Source organism: Martes martes, assembly GCF_963455335.1.
Source record: "Martes martes genome assembly, chromosome: 5".
Taxonomy (NCBI): Eukaryota; Metazoa; Chordata; class Mammalia; order Carnivora; family Mustelidae; genus Martes; species Martes martes.
Window position 1 is genome coordinate 152,362,233 of NC_137892.1, and position 19,296 is coordinate 152,381,528.

At 40.9% G+C, this 19,296-nt stretch overlaps 1 protein-coding gene across 1 annotated transcript in view; it reads left to right on the top strand.

Annotated features, from left to right (window-relative positions):
- The first annotated feature begins 1,679 nt into the window (after positions 1–1,679).
- Positions 1,680–19,296, top strand: part of MYO10 (myosin X) — a 91,817-nt gene continuing 74,200 nt past the window's right edge. Inside the window, exons 1-10 of the mRNA XM_080804086.1 lie at positions 1,680–1,810; positions 11,194–11,323; positions 12,892–13,010; positions 14,069–14,215; positions 14,404–14,504; positions 14,627–14,693; positions 15,074–15,166; positions 15,799–15,867; positions 16,061–16,143; positions 18,519–18,627. Coding sequence (XP_080660212.1) covers positions 1,682–1,810; positions 11,194–11,323; positions 12,892–13,010; positions 14,069–14,215; positions 14,404–14,504; positions 14,627–14,693; positions 15,074–15,166; positions 15,799–15,867; positions 16,061–16,143; positions 18,519–18,627 — 1,047 coding nt within the window. The 5' untranslated portion in view covers positions 1,680–1,681. The remainder of the gene's footprint in view (positions 1,811–11,193; positions 11,324–12,891; positions 13,011–14,068; positions 14,216–14,403; positions 14,505–14,626; positions 14,694–15,073; positions 15,167–15,798; positions 15,868–16,060; positions 16,144–18,518; positions 18,628–19,296) is intronic.

The window sequence follows — 19,296 nt, forward strand, 5'->3', positions numbered from 1 at the left end:
CTCTATAAGTACAAACTGCTTTCGGTTATCGTAAGGACGGATAATGGGAAACATTTCGGTTATTGCTTAATGTTACTACGTTTGACCTAGTAGTTATTCTAGGAGATAACCATTTTTCTTCTGGAAAATTCTATCATGTTCATCGTCTGGAAAATTGGTTTCATCATTGAGCATCAGGTATTTGCTGTTTGAGAGCCGTTCTGTCAAATAGTCCGGCACGTCCTGGGACACCTTGTGTCCTGTTTGAAGTCTATGCTTTGTTGGCTCCTCTCAGCACTGGAAGTCTCGATGTCGAAGGAACAGGGATTTGCAATTATTTGGGTGACAGAGAATAGAGAATTAAAGCCTAATTGAGCATGTCATATCTTGGTTTTGTTCCTTGACTGGCCATTGCTTTTCACATGAAGATTTATTAGAAAAAGTAAGTGAACCTGATTTAATTTACATTTTCTTCTATAATGATAATTTTTGGAAATGATTGGTTCGTGTTAATGGAACGGAGGAAACGTCTCTGAGATGGAATCTGATTTACCCCCACAGAACCGAGTAGTAAGGCAAAACCCCGGGGAAAGGAATTATCACATATTCTATGCACTGCTGGCAGGGCTGGAACATGAACAGAGAGGTAAGTGGGTGGGAGACCAGCAGAGCCATGTGGATTAGCCACTTGCTTTCCCTTGGAAAAGCTGCAGGTAAGACCTCTGCTTGGGCTTTGTTGGTATCCGTCAACTGAAACAAAATGTCCCAGTTAGAGCCAAATGATGTAGAGGGAAAATCATCAGTAGAGAAATACATTACATTTTTTTTTGTTTTTTGGGATCTTGGTACTTTTCTCATTTATAGGATATTCATGAAAAAAATGTATGGGGCATATTGTAACTGGTTTACTTTGAAACCATGCCCAAATCTAATTTCTAAGCATTTGATTTTTTTTTTTAAGATTTTATTTATTTATTTGAGAGAGAGAGAAAGTGAGAGAGAGCATGAGAGGGGAGAAGGTCAGAGGGAGAAGCAGACTCCCCATGGAGCTGGGGGCCCAATGCAGGACTTGGTCCCGGGACTCTCGGATCATGACCTGAGCTGAAGGCAGTCGCTTAACCAACAGAGCCACCTGGGTGCCCATTTAAACATTGGATTTTTAAGGGAAAATAAAATAGGACCCTTTGATCAGTTAGTTTTTCAGGAACATTTTCTATCATGCCACCTAGTTTAATTAAACCCTTTATTTTTTTATTTATTGATTTTAGAGAATATAATCAAGAGTTGGACTCTTAATTGACTGAGCCACCCAGGCACTCCTAATTAAATTCTATTTTCTCTAAATGATGATTAAAAGAGCACTTTTTTTTATTAATAGGGGACCTTTATTTATATACTCTATTTTTTTTTTATTTTTAAAGATTTTATTTATTTATTTGACAGAAAGAGACACAGCTACACAGGGAACTTAAGCAGGGGGAGTGGGAAAGGGAGAAGCAGGCTTCCCGCCCCGGAGCAGGGAGCCCAATGTAGGGCTCCATCCCGGGAGTCTGGGATCATGACTTGACCCGAAGGCAGATGCCCAGTGACTAAGCCACCCAGGGGCCCCATGCTTTGTTTTTGTTTTTGTTTTTGTTTTTAAGTTACAAAGTGAAGATTCTTTTGGATTCTGTCTTATCCTGACCAGTCAAATACTGATTTTATGTTTTTCCTCTGTCTTTTTGCAGAAGAATTTTATTTATCTGTGCCGGAAAACTACCACTACTTGAGTCAGTCTGGATGTATAGAAGACAAGACAATCAATGACCAGGAATCCTTTAGGGAAGTGATTGTAAGTTACTTTCTTATTTTCCCTTTATTAAGAGTGACAACCCCTTAAAAAAATTTCATTTCCTGTTTCAAAAAAATGTTTTTAATGAAAATAGAAGTAATTACATTTGCACCGCTGTATGAGAATAGGTATGTCCTTCTTGTTCCAAGTCATGATAAAGAATGTTCCAGACTGGAAAAGAATCCTCCTTCTTCAGAAGGCGGATGACTATCTGTGGCATTCAGGATAGATGAGGAGTTGACTTGCAACAGTGTATTAGCAAAAATACATCACAGGCTTGGCCCTGGAACATGCCAGTCTTTCTTTTTTGAGGTGATGATGATGATGATGATGATGATTTATAACAGTTTCTACAGCTAAAAACAAATCTGTCAACCATTAGGCCAGGTGACAGGATCTTGTCTGATTCTCCTGGCCTGATTCCGACAACCAGTTCTGACCACAAGAACAGTAGTCACCTGACAGCTCTGAGGTGTGGTTGCGTGTGGTCTCTTTTAGTTTTCTGATATCACAAAGACTTGGTTATAAGGTGGCAACGTTTGTGAAGAGTGGTCATCGAGCCTTATTAACTGCCCCACCTGACTGAGAATGGCCAGTAGGTTTCTGCCAGGGCAGTCTTCGTTCTTTTCTTAGAGTCATTAATAAACCAGTTGGATACAGTGGATCTGGGATTGATTCATCACCGTAAATGCAGCGGACGTTGGCGGAGTGCTTGTTATATGAATTCAGATGGGCCCCCCGTCTCATTGCTCTTAACAACCCTTTGAGGGTAGGAACTCTGGGTAGCTACACTCTACAGCTCAGAGAGGTTGGTGTCCAGCCTAACCATTCACAGTACCAGATAGAACTGGTGTGGAAAGAGTCTAACTCCAAATTCCAGACTCTTTTTTTTTTTTTTTAAAGATTTTATTTATTTGACAGACAGAGATCACAAGTAGGCAGAGAGGCAGGCAGAGAGAGAGGAGGAAGCAGGCTCCCCACTGAGCCCAATGCGGGGCTCGATCCCAGGACCCTGGGATCATGACCTGAGCCGAAGGCAGAGGCTTAACCCACTGAGCCACCCAGGTGCCCCCAAATTCCAGACTCTTATCCACGAGGCAGGTGGTACAACTTCCAGTACAACCCAGACTCTTCTGTGAGGTTCTTGTTTTTATAGTTGTCAACAGTGCTGTAGTCCATATCCCCATCTCTTCTTCCAGATTGTAAAAATGCCTTGTGGAATGAAATCAGGGTCTTTTTTTTTTTTTTTTTTTAATATATACATCATTTTTCCATCTCTTATTGAAATGAAGAACAGGATTGGCTATAATAGGGTCCTCTTCCCCTTCGTCTCCCTTTTATTCCATCATTTATAATGTAGAGGGGTTTCTCTTGCCAAATCTCCTTCCTTGAAACTATTAACAAAAAAGCCCCCTGCAGGGGTGCCTGGGTGGCTCAGTGGGTTAAGCCTCTGCCTTCTGCTCAGGTCCTGGGATCGAGCCCTGCATCGGGCTCTCTGCTCAGTGGGGATCCTGCTTCCCCCCTCTCTCTTGCTTCCCCCCTCTCTCTCTGCCTGCCTCTCTGCCTACTTGTGATCTTTCGCTGTCAAATTAATAAAATCTTTAAAAAAAAAAAAGCCCCCTGCTGATAGCACCTTTTGCTGTGTACCCTGGACAGCCTGAGAATTGGCCCTGAGAGTCGGATTTTGTGAAATGTTTAAGTATTTTAAATTTCCTTTCCCAATCTTGTTTTGCCCCTGGCTTCCTATCACTACTCAGACTTTCTCTCCGCTTCAGTTCATTTAGTATTATCTTTACTGTGTGTTAGAATAAATATGAAAACTTGTGTTTGATGAAAAAGGCAAAGAAAGACGGGATTTTTTTTTCCTGGGGTGTTTTTTTTTTTCCTTCTTTCTTGAAACTGAAGAACAATGCTTTGTGATAGAAGGACATTGTTTGCGGCAGGAGACAAACTCCTAATTGTCCAAAAGGAGCAGGTCTCCTACTCTTTAGCTCACTGGCCACTAGGGTGCACTGGGCATTGGGTCCTCCCCTTGTCCTGAGAGCAATGGAGAAGTTACTCTGTCCGCTTTCCTCTGCTTTCCTCTTGGCCCTTTATTTTCTGATTCAGAATTATTTGTTCCTTTTGCTAGCCTGTGGGTAGACTTTTGGGGCTTGCCCTGCTTTCATTGATAGCTAACTTTTACTATTAAGTTGAAAGAGTAGGTTTTGGCATTTAAAATCTGATCTTACGTTGAAAAGGTATCGAGAAAGATAGAAAACTTGTACATGAAATTGAGGTGCACAACAAGCTTACAAGTATTCCATTTATAGATTCTTAAATATTTGTGATTTCTTTTTAGTGTAAACTTACTAGAAATGGTAATGAAAACCTAGTTGCTCTGTATTAAAATCAGGAACATGTAGTTTTTATTATTTAACCTTCTGGAAGCTCTAAGCAACATAGAAAAGAAAAATGTGCACCTTTTCAGAAAGGAGGAAAAATGCTTTTTTCTATAAAAAGTAATTTTCTCCCTTCATTTTTTTTCTCTCCCTTTACCTTAACCTGCAAGAACCACAAATTGGGGAATGGCTTAAGGAATTTGTTATAGCCATAAAATCAGGTCTATCACTGCAGGTCTATTATTATTTGAACATATGTTCAAATACATTTAATTATATGGAAAAAACTTGGTTATTTTATAATTGAGGAAGATAAGCTGCAACACTTGATAATCCTTTTATTTAAAAAAGCATTTTATGTATAATTAAGAATCTGTGATGATTGATATAGTAATTATATGCAGGAAAAAAGGGTGGGACAAAAAATAAACCAAAAAATGTTATCTCATGAGGCAGAATCCTAGGATTTTATTTTATCATTGTATGTTATATATTTACATTTTGTGTTATATATTACAGCTTTAATGATTATGTAATGACAATTACATTCCTAAAATCATAATTTCTACAATCATAAGTATCCTATCAATACCAGCCAGCCCATTGTTCTGCCTAATGTGGTACTCTGTCTGTAACCAGGAGGGACACAGGAATGGTGAAAAGAGACGCTGAACTCTTCAGGCTGAATTTGGTCTTTTATATTGAACATGTTTGAGCAACTTCTCTGTGCCAGGCACTGTTCTAGGCACCAAGGAACCTGTGGTAAATAAGCCACATATAATCCCGGTATTGTGCCGGGATATATATATATATATATATATATATATATATATTATATATATTTATATTATATATATTATATATAATATATATAATATATATAATATATATAAATTATATATATAAATTATATATAAATAATTATATATTATAAATAAATTATATATATTTATATATATTTTTATGTTTATTTATAAATTTATAAATATTTATTTATAAATATTTATAAATATTTATTTATATTATTATATATATATAAATATATATAAATTATATATATATTTATAAATATATATATTTATAAATATATATATTTATAAATATATAAATATATATAATTTATAAATTTATAAATTTATAAATTATATATATATATATATATATATATATATAATTTATTTGACAGACAGAGATCACAAGTAGGCAGAAAGACAGGCAGAGAGAGGAGGAAGCAGGCTCCCTGCGGAGCAGAGAGCCCGATGCGGGGCTCAATCCCAGGACTCTGGGATCATGACCTAAGCTGTGGGCAGAGGCTTTAACCCACTGAGCCACCCAGGCGCCCCTGTACTGCTGTTTTTAATGTAACTTGTCTCTCAGTATTTTCCTCCAAAATCAAATACCACTTAAATTTGTGTCTTCATATTTCAGGTTTATACAACTTCTTTTCCCAGAGGTTTTGGGATCAAAGGAAGGGAAGGGACCACATTCCATGAAGGCTGGAGGGCATTTGTTTGCAGAATATGTTGAAATGTTCATGGAAATTATTTCTGTGAATTATGTATGAAAATGTCATTTCTAGAGTTCATTTGTAGCTACTAAAATGATCAACTACAATGTTAGTATACTCTTATTGTCTTCTTTTAAGAATTTTGCTTATTTTATTGAGACTTCACTTTATGTATTCTTAGAGTTCATCTTTGCTACCACTTGATGTTAAATGAGTGCCTGTTCAGTATGCTGGGCAGCTTTAGAGAACCTGTTTCTTCCTGGTGCAGACTCTGAATTTATGCTGAATTTCATAGCTATGCTTTTATGCAACCTTTCAAGTTGCCCTAGAAATTGTTTGGTCAGGATGCAAGCTATTTCTTTCTTTCTTTCTTTCTTTCTTTTTTTTTTTTAATTTCTTTTCTCTTTATTTATTTATTTCTTTTTTTTGGCCAGCTTTTAGAGATTTTATTTATTTATTTGATAGACAGAGGTCCCAAGTAGGCAGAGAGGCAGGCAGAGAGAGAGAGGGGGAAGCAGCCTCCCCGCTGAGCAGAGAGCCCGATGCGGGGCTCGATCCCAGGACCCTGAGATAATGACCTGAGCCAAAAGCAGAGGCTTTAACCCACTGAGACACCCAGGCGCCCCAGGATGCAAGCTATTTCAAGTCAATCGAGTTGCTGCGTTTGACCTACCAGAATGGTGGCTGATGAAATGTGTGTGAAGTAACAGGAGTTCTGGGGTGATAATCTTTTCAGATTCTTTTACTCCACAAGTGTTGAATGTTTACAGCATGCCTGGCTGTGGACCAGGACTGGAGTTTATGGACCGTATCGGACTTACTGGGTATATCCTTGGGTTTTTAATGGAGTGAGCCCATGTGTGTGTATGCATAAATTCATTCCGCACGAGTCAGATTTTGTTGAGACTTAAAGGGCTGACTTTAAACTTCAATTTTGCCAAGCATGGAAACATCAGTCTCTTTCAGTGGTGGAGAACTTGGGAGCATAAACAAATTTTATATTATAAAATATTGTAAAATTTATATAATATTTATAATATATAAATTTATAATATAAAATTTATATTATAAAATATAAAATATATAAAATATTATAAAATATAAAATATAACATATATTATAAAATATTACAGAATATTGCCTAATATCACATCGCACAGTGAATTATTATCAGACTGCTTACTTGCAATTCACTATGCCCAGAATAGCCTCCCCTCCGCTGTTTCGGTGACACCATTTGTTCAAGATTCTTCTGTGGTCCCTTTGCCTTGAATGGCACCTTTACACCTCGCAGCCAACTGTCTGAGACCCTAAGCAGATGTACCTTTTGGGAGTAAAGCACCTGAAATTTGCCCCTCTTTTCTATTACTTTCTAGTGTGATGAACCTGGCTTCCTTTGGTCCTTAACCGTTGGGACCAGATCACATATTTCTCATCCTTCTCCTTTGCCTCTGCCCACCCTCACTTTCCCAAACACCTTTTTTTTTTTTTTTTAAATGCACCTAATAAGGACTTTCTTGAAAATATTTTAACTTTCTGCCGGTTTTATTATAACGAAATTGCTGTTTAGTGCTTCCGAACTATAGTGAGAATTCCCCACCATGTTTAAGTCTTGGAGCCATATCCTTGAGTAAATAAGATAATGATAATAAGCTTTAAAGGGGCTGCACTTGCCGAGGGGGTGGAGATTGCAACTGCAGAGAGAGAGGCTCTTGGGGGCAGTTCCAGCACTCATGCCCACGCTGCTGGCAACCGGGGCAGCCTTTAAATTACCCCGAGGTCTGATTAATGCAATGACTGCTTCTCACCACACTCCTAATTCACTTACAGTTAGATCGACGGCAGTCAAATCTATCAACACAGTAAGCACATTTTATGTTTGCTTTCTCTCTCCTTGTATGACTTTGGTGTGTGTTTTAAGAACTTAGCCAAGAATATTTTCATCAGGCCTTTTTTGATAGTTTTAATTTGATAGCTTGACATTTTCTGCCACTGCAAACTTCTTTTTTTTTTTCTTGTCTTGTTTTTCTTGTCTTATTTTTTCTTGTCTTATTGCCGTTTAGTGTTATATAAAAGCCCAGGTAGTTGACTTAAACAGTGAAGGATTCCATTTCTGTGATCATTCTGTGCTCTAAGAATTTTTTTTTTAAGATTTTATTTATTTATTTGACAGAGATCACAAGTAGGCAGAGAGGCAGGCAGAGAGAGAGAGGAGGAAGCAGGCTCCCTGCAGAGCAGAGAGCCTGACTCAGGGCTCGATCCCAGGACCCTAGGATCATGACCTGAGCCGAAGGCAGAGGCTTTAACCCACTGAACCACCCAGGCGCCCCTGCTCTAAGAATTTTTATAAGTTAGTGTTGAATACATCTTGTGGAAGGAAAACTTGAATTGTAGAGAGGGAAAGTATGACCTTTTATACAGCGTAGGTGCTAGGTGCTTTATAATTATTTTGCTGTTTGATTTGTTCCTTACTGCCATTTTAAGAATAAGAAATTAATCTGTTTTGTTTTGTGTTTTTAAGATTTTATTTATGAGGACACCTGGGTGGCTCAATGGGTTACGAGTCTGCCTTTGGCTCAGATCATGATCTCAGGGTCCTGGGTTGGAGCCCCACGTCGGGCTCTCTGCTCAGCAGGGAGCCTGCTTCCCCCTCTTTCTCTCTGCCTGCCTCTCTGCCTGCTCGTGATCTCTGTCATATATATTTTAAAAATCTTAAAAAAAAAATTTATTTATTTATTTGACACAGAGAGACAGGGAACACAAGCAGGGGGAGTGAGAGAGGGAGAAGTAGGCTCCCCACAGAGCAGGGAACCTGATGCGGGGCTCAATCCCGGGACTCCAGGATCACGACCTGAGCTGAAGGCAGACACTGAATGACTGAGACATCCAGGCACCCCTTATTCTGTATTTCTTAACTGTCTTTTACTTTTAACTTTCAGCATAAGTAAATTCAAGTAATTATCTTTCCATGTTTTTTAATGGATAAGCACTTGACTAATAGTTCTTACTCTTTGTGTCAATTTCTGTTTACACCCACGAAATGAGTCTTCTCACCCCTGATTAAATAATTCATGGTGTTTTTATTATTTGTAACCAGATTTATTGAAATGCAGTGTATGTATAATAAAAGGCTACCAGTTGAAGTATACATCTTAATGGATTTTGAATTTACTTACCTGTGTACCCACACCCACAATCAAAATAAAGGGTTATTCTTTATTCCCAAAGTTCCTTTGGCCCTTCCCAGCCACCCTACTCCTGGGAAACCACTGATCTGTTTTCAGGAATAAATCAATAGATTTGTCTCTTCTAGAGGTTCTTGTAGGTGAAATCATATGGGGTATTCTCCTATCTACCTCCTTTTATTCACCTACATCATACATAACACAGTTCATTCCTTTTCTAGTGAGTGGTATTCCATTAGTAGGCAGTGATTTGTTTATCCATTGACCCATTAGTGTTGTAAAAATATTGTCGAAACATTAAAAGACATGATGGAACATAATGTTTGTAATTTTTTTCCAACACTAACAATGCAACTATTTTCAGTACAGTATATTTATTTCCCAGCCTGGTTTTCTTTATGGGATTCCTGGCTGGCTCGTTTGGTAGAGCATCCAACTGCTGATCTCCAGGTTGTAAGTTCGAGTCCCACACTAAGTGTAGAGATTACTTTAAAAGAAGTTACAAAAATAAAATTTTTAAAAAGTTGACTGATAAAGTGGTTTTATTTTTTTTAAGTAATTTTGACACCCACCATGGGGTTGAACTCATGATTCCAAGACTAAGAGTCCCATGCTTTAGCCAAACACCCCAACAATAACATAATTTTAAACTTTTTATATAAAGCTGTCATAAATCATGTTTCTGGATGATCATAATTCCCTTTACAAAGTGTACACTATTCTAAGCTATTGAACTATTCTCCACTATTGCTGTATTTGACTTGTCTGATTAGAGGATAGCTAGAATTTTTTTCTTGACATATTAATATAACACTGCAGTGAATATTTCATAGAATTTCCTTTTCTGTTTTTTCCTTGGAATAAATTTCCAGCATGGAAGTTATGAAGATTATATAAAGATTGCTTTTTTCTTTTTATGTCTTAGAAAGTAATAACTTTGGCAGGATAATAAGTTTATGAGCTTTAGGATCATTGGGGCTGAATCTGAATCTTGGTTGTGCAGCCCTGTGAAAGTTACTGACTCTCTCTGAACATTGTACGTTTATGTACATACACGACCAACACAATCCTATCATGTCAGCTTGTTTTCCAAAAAGATTATAGTAACTTATGGCACCAATGACCAGTGCATTAATGTCCCAGTTTCTCCAGTTTTAGGTTTCTCATTCACAAGTGTTTTGCTAATTTAATAGAAGCAATCTCAGATTTTCTTTGTTTTGTACATGTTTAACTTCTAGGAAGAATTTGCATATGCTCCTATAAGAAATGCCCATTTTAGGGGTGCCTGGGTGGCTCAGTGGGTTAAGCCTCTGCCTTCGGCTCAGGTCATGATCTCAGGGTCCTGGGATTGAGCCCCACATCGGGCTCTCTGCTCAGCAGGGAGCCTGCTTCCCCGTGTCTCTTTCTGCCTGCCTCTCTGCCTGCTTGTGATCTCTGTATATTAATTAATATAAATAAAATATTAAAAAATTTAAAAAAAATAAAATATTTAAAAAAAAAGAAATGCCCATTTTATTTCTGTTGTTCATGAATCTTTTATTATGGCCAAGCTATTGCTCCTTCCCTTATAATTTTTAAATTGTTTTCCTGCCTATTGTTTCTGTCTTTCATTTCAATTTTGTTTTTTCCTTGTAAAGAAGTTAACCTTTCCACATTTTAAATCCCCAGTTGTTTCCTTTTCCACCGCTTCAGAGCGGTGCGCAGTTTCCTTCCTAACCCCTGAAGAGATTGTCGTTGTCACGATTATTACATTGTGGGCCCACGTGCTCTTGGTAGGTCATTTTCATTGGGATTACCAACAATTCTGTCCTCGGTTGGGGGAAAGGGGTGCTTTTTTCCTTGACGAGGATGTGGCTTCTAAATCATAATGGAAGGACACCTACAGAGTTCCTAATAGAGAATTTTATACCTCTGACTTGGATCCCTACTGCATTTCGTCATGAAGGAAAGGCCCCGAAATTTACACTGTGGAGCAGTCCCATGGAGCCTTCCCCTTTTCGCTGTCATTACTGTGACTCTCTTGGGTAGTTCTCCTGTGGTGTCACTGGCTAGCTTGTACCTAATAAGGCAGATGTCTCACTTTATGTCATTGATTGGATGACCTCTCCTCATTCCACAGTTCTTCCTTAATATCGTGTTCTTTCATGGGTGCCTTTACAAATCTTTATCATTTAAAAGCAACAGGTCATGAATCTATTTGTTTTCTTGCCTTTAGAACAATACCCAACAATTTTACTCAGTAATGGGTTTTTCGTTTTCTTTAATATGGAAGAAAAACAACAAAACTCAAATACGGTGCTTTTCTTTCAGACGGCAATGGAAGTGATGCAGTTCAGCAAAGAAGAAGTTCGAGAGGTTTTGAGGTTGCTGGCTGGTGTGTTACATCTTGGGAACATAGAATTTATCACCGCTGGTGGGGCCCAAGTGTCCTTCAAAACAGGTAAGATGGCCCCTCCCTCATAGGGAACTTAGACCTAAAATATTTACTGTCTGGCCTTTTGCAGAAAGAGCTTTCTGAGCCTGGGCAGAGACCCGGAGAACTTTGTAATTGATGGGAACCGGCAGCTAAGAAAGGCTCCAAGCCTATGACGAGGGATTACTGCAGGGGTTGGTGGCCGTGTTCTCATTCTTAGCAAGGGAAGAGGAAAATGGACCCAATAAAGAAACATGAGCAACGAGGATTAGATTTAGAAAAATGTCAGGGGTCGAGGTGTGGTGTTGCTTTCTTTCGCATAGTTCTTGAGTGGTGACATGGTGGCCTGGAGAAGAGCATTCTTGAGCAGAAATGCTGTCCACAGTCCAGCTCTGTCACGGGCTAGTTCCTGGAGTTACGTATCCCCCAACGCTAGTGATTTCTCATCTATAAAGTGCCTCACTGATGTGTTGTCAAGACTAAAAACTAACACGCACATCGCCATGTCAGTTGTCCTTTTCCTGGAGTGATTTCTGTATTTATTTTCCGAACTTTCCCGATGGAAGCAGTGTGTAGGGCATGAAACCTTGAGGGTTGGATGCGGTAAAGTTTGAAATGGCTCGAGGCGAGGACAGTGCTGTAGGTCAGCGGTTCTGAGACATTTGGTCCCAGCACCTCTGAATCATCTTGAAACCATAGAGAACTCCAAAGAGCTATTGTTTATGTGGGTCATGTCTGTTCATGTTACTGCTTTAGAAATCAACTGAGGTGTTGTAAAAAAAAAAAAAACAAAAAAACAAAAAAAAAACTAATTAATCTTGAAATAACCATAAAAAACCCATTGCATATTAAAGTAATCCTATTTTTTATTTAAAAGACTGTCTTCAAAACAAAACAAAGCAAAATCTGTGAGAAGAGTGACATTGTGGGGCCCCGGGTGGCTCAGTCAGTTAAGTGTCTCCCTTCAGCTCAGGTCATGATCTCAGGGTCCTGGGATCAAGTCCCGCCTTAGGCTCCTTGCTCAGCGGGGAGCCTGCTTCTCCCTCTGCCACTCCTGCTGCTTGTGCTCTCTCTTTCTCTCTCTCTCTCTCTCTCAAATAAATAAAATCTTAAAAAAGGAGTGAGATTGTCTTACATTTTTCCTGACTTTTAAAATATCAGTTGTTGCGGAGGACAGCTGGCTTCTCTCTTATCTGCTTCTGCATTCAGATTGTGGAGAGAGCACATGTCATGTAGCACTAGGAAACTCCTGTGTCGTGGTAAGGGAATGAGAGTAAAACAGCCAAGGACCCCTCAATGTCACAGAAAACAGTTACGACCTCGCAAGCCCCTGGCAGGTCTTGGGTCGCACCTGCCTCAGGGTCTCAGGACCACACTTGGTCCAACATCAGGTTCTCAGCTCCCAGCCTGAGACCCATTGAGGGAGTGAATGACTTACAGCAGAATGTGGCTCTGTAAATTCTACCTGAGGGGTCGAGGAACGTTCTCTGCTTTAATGTATCGCTGTGCGGAGCCGGCTCTGGGGTCCCGGGGCCCGTTCCTTCTCGGCTCAATGCCCCTTCGTTTTGTTCTTTCCCCTTGTCCTTCGTTTCCAGCCTTGGGCAGGTCCGCGGAGCTGCTCGGGCTGGACTCCGCGCAGCTCACGGACGCTCTGACGCAGCGATCCATGTTCCTGAGGGGGGAGGAGATCCTGACGCCTCTCACCGTCCAACAGGTGCGTGCCCTTGGCCTTCAGGCCGTGTTTTCGAGGACAGTCCTCCGTGTTCAGATTCATGGCTTGGGTTCAAATAAGTGACTGCAACAAACCGCTCAAATGAGTTTGATTCGTGATCAAGACAGAGCAGATCCCCCCGCCGAAGGGAGGAGACAGTTGTTCGTTTTCTCAGACGTAGTGCGGCCGAGTTTCCCAGACGACTGGGTCTGCGGCGAGCGACTCCCGACGGCTACTTTCTGTTCTTGGGGAGTGCGTTCGTTGTGTCTGTTCCTCCTCCGTAAGACAGGGGTGATTTTCATACCTAATTCATAGATTCTTGTAAGGATAATAGTAAATATACACCAGTTACTTAAGTACTAAATAAATGGGAGCTATTGTAATTTATTGTTGTTACTTGCGCAGAAGTGCTTAGTTTTGCTTCTGCTCCTGCCTTGAACCAGTTATATGTGCCAGCCCATCCAATGTCAGTGAGTACACATGCTAGCCATACCAAGAAGAAAATTTTTCTGTGTACAAAGTAGATTATGAGGGGCGCCCGGGTGGCTCAGTCGGTTAAGCGTCTGCCTTCAGCCCAGGTCGTGATCCCAGAATCCTGGGATCGAGCCCCGTATTGGGCTCCCTGCTCCGCGGGGAGACGGCCTCTCCCTCTGCCCCTCACCCCATTCGTGTTCTCTCTCTGTCTCTCTCTCTCTCTCCAATAAATAAAAATCTTTTAAATAAATAAAAATATTTTAAAAAGTAGATTATGCAAAGATGATCCTGAGAAAACTCGGGCCTTAATTGTTGTCTTAAACCTGGTAACATTCATAGCCATATATATGCTGGTTCAGATGAAAACCTGGTATTTAAAGGAGGTCCTAGTGAATCCTACTGCAAAGTGAGTGAGTGAGCTCCCTTCTTTAGACACCTGGGTTTTCCTAGATGGCACTGATCGACAGTCTCGGTGCACAGGTGTTACTCATGTTCAGTGCGTGTGTCTTCGAGGGGGACAGGGATGGACTTGCTGCCTGGGCAGCCCGTGGTCCTTGGGAGACGGTCACCGGTCTCCTCTCCCACAGGCGGAAGACAGCCGGGACTCCTTGGCCATGGCACTTTATGCACGCTGCTTTGAGTGGGTGATTAAGAAGATTAACAGCAGGATCAAAGGCAAAGATGACTTTAAATCCATTGGCATTCTTGACATCTTTGGATTCGAAAACTTTGAGGTACGCTTCGGATGAGTGGGAGGCATGAATTCTCCTCTGTCACTTACTGGCTGATCGGGAATGAATCTCTTCGAGTAAATATTGATATATTTCTCTTCAGATTTTTTTTGCTTTTCTTCACCTGTATATGTATTAGTAAGGGCACGAAAGATACTTGTTGAATCGTTTCCCACGCCCCCCACCCTTAGGTTAATCACTTCGAGCAGTTCAATATAAACTATGCAAACGAGAAACTTCAGGAATATTTCAACAAGCATATTTTTTCTCTGGAACAACTAGAATATAGCAGGTAAGCACTCATAGAATTCCGCTTCAGAAGTTTTTTTTTTTTTTTTTTTAAATGAGCCACTGAATTAGATAGTTTTAAAGCTCTATTTTATTATAACTTAGCCCTTTTAAATCTTGCTACAGGGAGGGATTGGTGTGGGAAGACATTGACTGGATAGACAATGGTGAATGCTTGGACCTAATTGAGAAGGTAACATTGTTGAAGCATTGTAGCAGTCCCAAGGGTGTCTCGCTGGGCTGATTCATATTTATGGGAACAAAATCGCTTGTGCGAACATGCACATCAAAGATGTGAATGTTTAGAACACAATGAACCATTTGGAAACATACATGCAAATGTGCAAGGTTGAGTTTAAATACTTGGCTTCCTCAAACCTATTGTCTGGTTGAACTCCTTATTTCTATGGAACTAAATTCGTTGGATATCTTCCTAGTATCATTCTGAATTTTTTTAAACCAAGAAATGCTCTGCCTTTTCCTTTAATGGACACTTGAGAGAGGGGGAAGGGGGCTCTGATATATTTTGAGGCATTCAACTTTTAATTCATTTCACTTCTTTCTGTCTTCTAGAAACTTGGTCTCCTAGCCCTTATCAATGAAGAAAGCCATTTTCCTCAAGCCACAGACAGCACCTTATTGGAGAAGTTACACAATCAACATGCTGTATGTCAAAACTTGCCAATTCTTGATTATGGCTGAGTAGCAGATCTGTAGATCAGATTACACATAAGATATTTCAGTACTCTTGTCTCCTCTGTGCTTCACACATGTAAATTTTTTTTTTTAAGATTTTATTTATTTATTTGACAGACAGCGATCACAAGCAGCAGAGAGGCAGGTGGGGGCGGGGGTGGTGGTGGGGAAGCAGGCTCCCGCTGAGCAGAGAGCCCCATGTGGGGCTCTATCCCAGGACCCTGAGATCATGACCTGAGCTGAGGGCAGAGGCTTAACCCACTGAGCTACCCAGGCGCCCCTGCACACATAATTTTTTCTCAAACCAAAGCTCTCTTCCCCAGTCGCTAGAACTAAGTTGAAATAAGTTAAAGGGATAGACTTGGGGCTACTCGTCAGAACGTGCCCACATTTAGTTGATGAGTATAGAATTTAACCTCACTTCTGCGACGACAGACAAGACCCACATGGTTTTGATAAAGTGTGTCACATGCTCTGACCTCAACCTCTGATGCGTGGTGGGTTTTCCAAATTGTTTGCACGATCTGTTGTAGTGAGTTCTCTCGGGAAGTTGGTGCAAATCAGTAAGTGAAATTAGGCATTTGTATTTGTTTCTTTATTAGAATAACCACTTTTACGTGAAGCCCAGAGTTGCGGTCAACCACTTCGGAGTGAAACACTATGCTGGAGAGGTAACTTCCTAATTAAGATCCTTAGCGATATTTGCCCATTTGGTATTTAGAGAAACAGTAATTTCAGAAGCCAGTCGTAAATGTGCCAAAATGACTTCTCTTCATGGGGCTAGCTCTTAAAGGAGATGCTATGACCTGAAGTTATTCTTTTGATCAGTTGTACCATTTCTCATTTATTTTTTGTAAAAACCAGGTGCAGTATGATGTTCGGGGCATCTTGGAGAAGAACAGAGACACTTTTAGAGATGATCTTCTCAACTTGCTAAGAGAAAGCCGGTATGTCAGTCTCCTCCCCAAGACATCCTTAGCAAGCAAAGTATTATATGTGCAAGTGCTTTTGATTTACAGATATAGAAAAAATTAATGTGGAAGCAACTTGGTTTATTATCTCCTATTATCTCCTTTCATGGGCAACATTTCATTAATAAAATGACCGAGATATAGAAAGTAATGCGAGTAGTTGTGACGACCATTCAGTGAGGTGTTCTAAGCACAGTGTGTGGGTCCGTGAGTTTGAGACTATTAATCCTGGTGTGGAGATGAACCGATTCTTGGAGTCATGGAGTGCCTTGCCCAGGAGCCCACAGCTAGTTTTTGATTTGCTCTGCTGGGCTCCAAAACCTAAGATCTTAACCAGGATGACCTCCTTTCTTCACAACAAGCTTAGAGCTCCGTGTCAAATTGGTTTCAGCCTTGGGTCTGTTGGACCCATCTGTCCCTAGTTTAAGGGATGTCAGAAAAAATAAACAAGTATTAACTCCACTAAGATGACAAACTCACACGTTCATTCATGAATTGTAAATTCACACGGTCACATCAGTAGCTGGTTAGTCTGTTTGTGAGGATTAAAGCAGGAGGCTGTGTGTGAGAGAAAGGGGGGGATTAATGCTTGGGGTGAAGCTGTGGGTACTTGGTTCAGATCCAGCGTGAATCTGTAACAGAAATGAATTTTTATCATCCAAGAAGGGGCAGTAGCACCGTTACTAAAAACCCTAAGACTGTTAGGAATGTAACTGTCGGTGGCCACATGGTCACACAGACAGCTGTGAATTGGGGTGAAGGAAGCCCATCTTCAATGTCAGTTTAGCAACTTAGAACTAGAAGCTAATGGAGATTTGTTTTAACTCTCCTGTGGGAAGATTCCCCGTTTACAGAACTGTGAGCTGTTCTCACTTTTAGATGAGTTTTCGGATGTATGAAAATGACAGTATTCAGGGGCACCCCGCTGGCTCAGTTAGTAGAGCATGTGACTCTTGAACTCAGGGTCCTGAGTTCGAGCCCTCCATTGAGGGTAGAGTTTACTTTAAAAAAAAAAAAGAGGTTAAAAAAATAATAATAGTGGTGATGTTTTAAAAATACCATAGCATGTTATCTATCAAAGCAATTTCATAGTTGTCAGATTTTAAATAATACATTTTAAAATGACCTTGACATTAAATAGAAGCCCTTGGCTGTGGAAGGATCATGGGTGCGGAGGTCCGCAGGGTGGCGTTTGACTGGTCGCCTCTGTCGTCACATAAAGGGGTTTTGTGACTGGAGTAAAGAAGTTCCTGTTCCAGTCCAGGTTTCTCCCGGCAAAACTGTGAGAGGCTCGGACTGTTGCTGGCTCTGCTCTCTTTCACCTTTGACACCTGTGACATTTTCATAGAACCCAAGCTTTTCTCCAAAGCGCTCAGAACACAGTTAGAGAACTTCAAAGGGAGAGCACGACATAGCAGCCTGGAACAAAAGCGAAAAAGCAATGGGGGCAAAGAGAGAAGTGGCAGAGCAGCCTTGACCGTGCTGTCTTGGGAGGGAGGGATGCTCAGATGCTGGCTCAGCCTTCCCTGCTCTCGGGGCAGCCACCTGCCCCTCCCCCCGACTTCACAGCCCATAGCTGGAGCATCTTCTATGCTAGAAAGAGAAGAAGTTATCAAGAAGCCTTTTACTTTTTTTTTTTTTTTAAGATTTCATTTATTTATTTGACAGAGAGATCACAAGTAGGCAGAGAGGTGTGCAGGAGTAGGCTCCCTGCTGAGCAGAGAGCCCGATGCGGGGCTCGATCCCAGGACCCTGAGACCATGACCTGAGCTGAAGGCAGAGGCTTAACCCACTGAGCCACCCAGGCGCCCTACTTTTTATTAGTAGTGGCCATTTCATAGTACTTTTTAGCAATAACATAAATTCTAAAATTACCCTCATTTCTCAAATGAAAAATGAAGCTAAGTCCAGCATCTTCCCAAGTCGCATAGCTTGGAAGGGTCGGAGGCAGGACGAAAACGCTAGTGTGCTTCACGGCGGGTGAGCACTTTCCCCCTGTGAACCGGGTGGGCCTGCGAGACGTGTGCAGAAACATCTCCCTCCTCCAGGCAGAGACATCAAGGCTGCAAGGAACTTAGGTGGCCCTCTGGGAGTACAGCACTCTCGGTGGCCTGTCTCTCTGGGTCACTTCCATCCCCATCCACTTCTCTTCTGCAAGACCCTAGTGGACACATTTTTTTTTTTTTCCAGTGTAAAGCTCTTTGGCAGTAGTTGCTTTGAAACTTTTGGAAGCTGCCTAGCTCTTCCTGGACTCCGTGGGTCACTTCCAGTGGGGACAGGCATGATAATGACCGTAATCCAGCACCTAGTAATTTGGCCACTCACGGCCCTTCTGCTCTCTGCTCACACAGATTCGACTTCATCTATGACCTGTTCGAACACGTCTCAAGCCGCAATAACCAGGATACCTTGAAATGTGGAAGCAAACATCGACGGCCCACAGTCAGCTCACAGTTCAAGGTTAGTCTCACTGCCGACTTCCATGAGTCCACGGTTGCTGTGGTTTTAGGAGTTGAAAGCAGGAACTGAGGGAATGTGAGGTCCATGGAACTGTTTATTTCTTTTTCTCTTTTATGGCACCAGACAGTGCTTTCAAAATACACTTTTTCTGAGTCAGATGAAAACGTGTAGACTTTTTTTTTTGTCTTGTTAAAAACAAATAACTACTTATTCTAAGTTGAAGGAATGATTGGCCATGTGGGATCACTTTGATTTGTATTTAAAAGCTCCGATGAATATAGAGCATATTTCTTTCTGTGTTTGGATTTTTGTACTTTTCCCAGATACGTTGACAGTATCCTAGTTAGGAATTAGGACCAAGCGAGCGCATATTTAAATAAGATCAGTGTCAGTTACCTTGTGCAGAGACCCAGAATTCAGGGAAAATAAGGACCGTTCTTTTTGCATTTTAAATATTTGGCCATTTTTGGGACGCCTGAGTGGCTCAGTGGGTTAAGCGTCTGCCTTCGACTCAGGTTATGATCTCAGCGTCCTGGGATCGAGCCCCGCATTGGGCTTTCTGCTCAGCAGGGAGCCTGCTTCCCCCTCTCTCTCTGCCTGCCTCTCTGCCTACTTGTGATCTCTCTCTCTCTGTCAAATAAAGAAATAGAATCTTAATAAATAAATAAA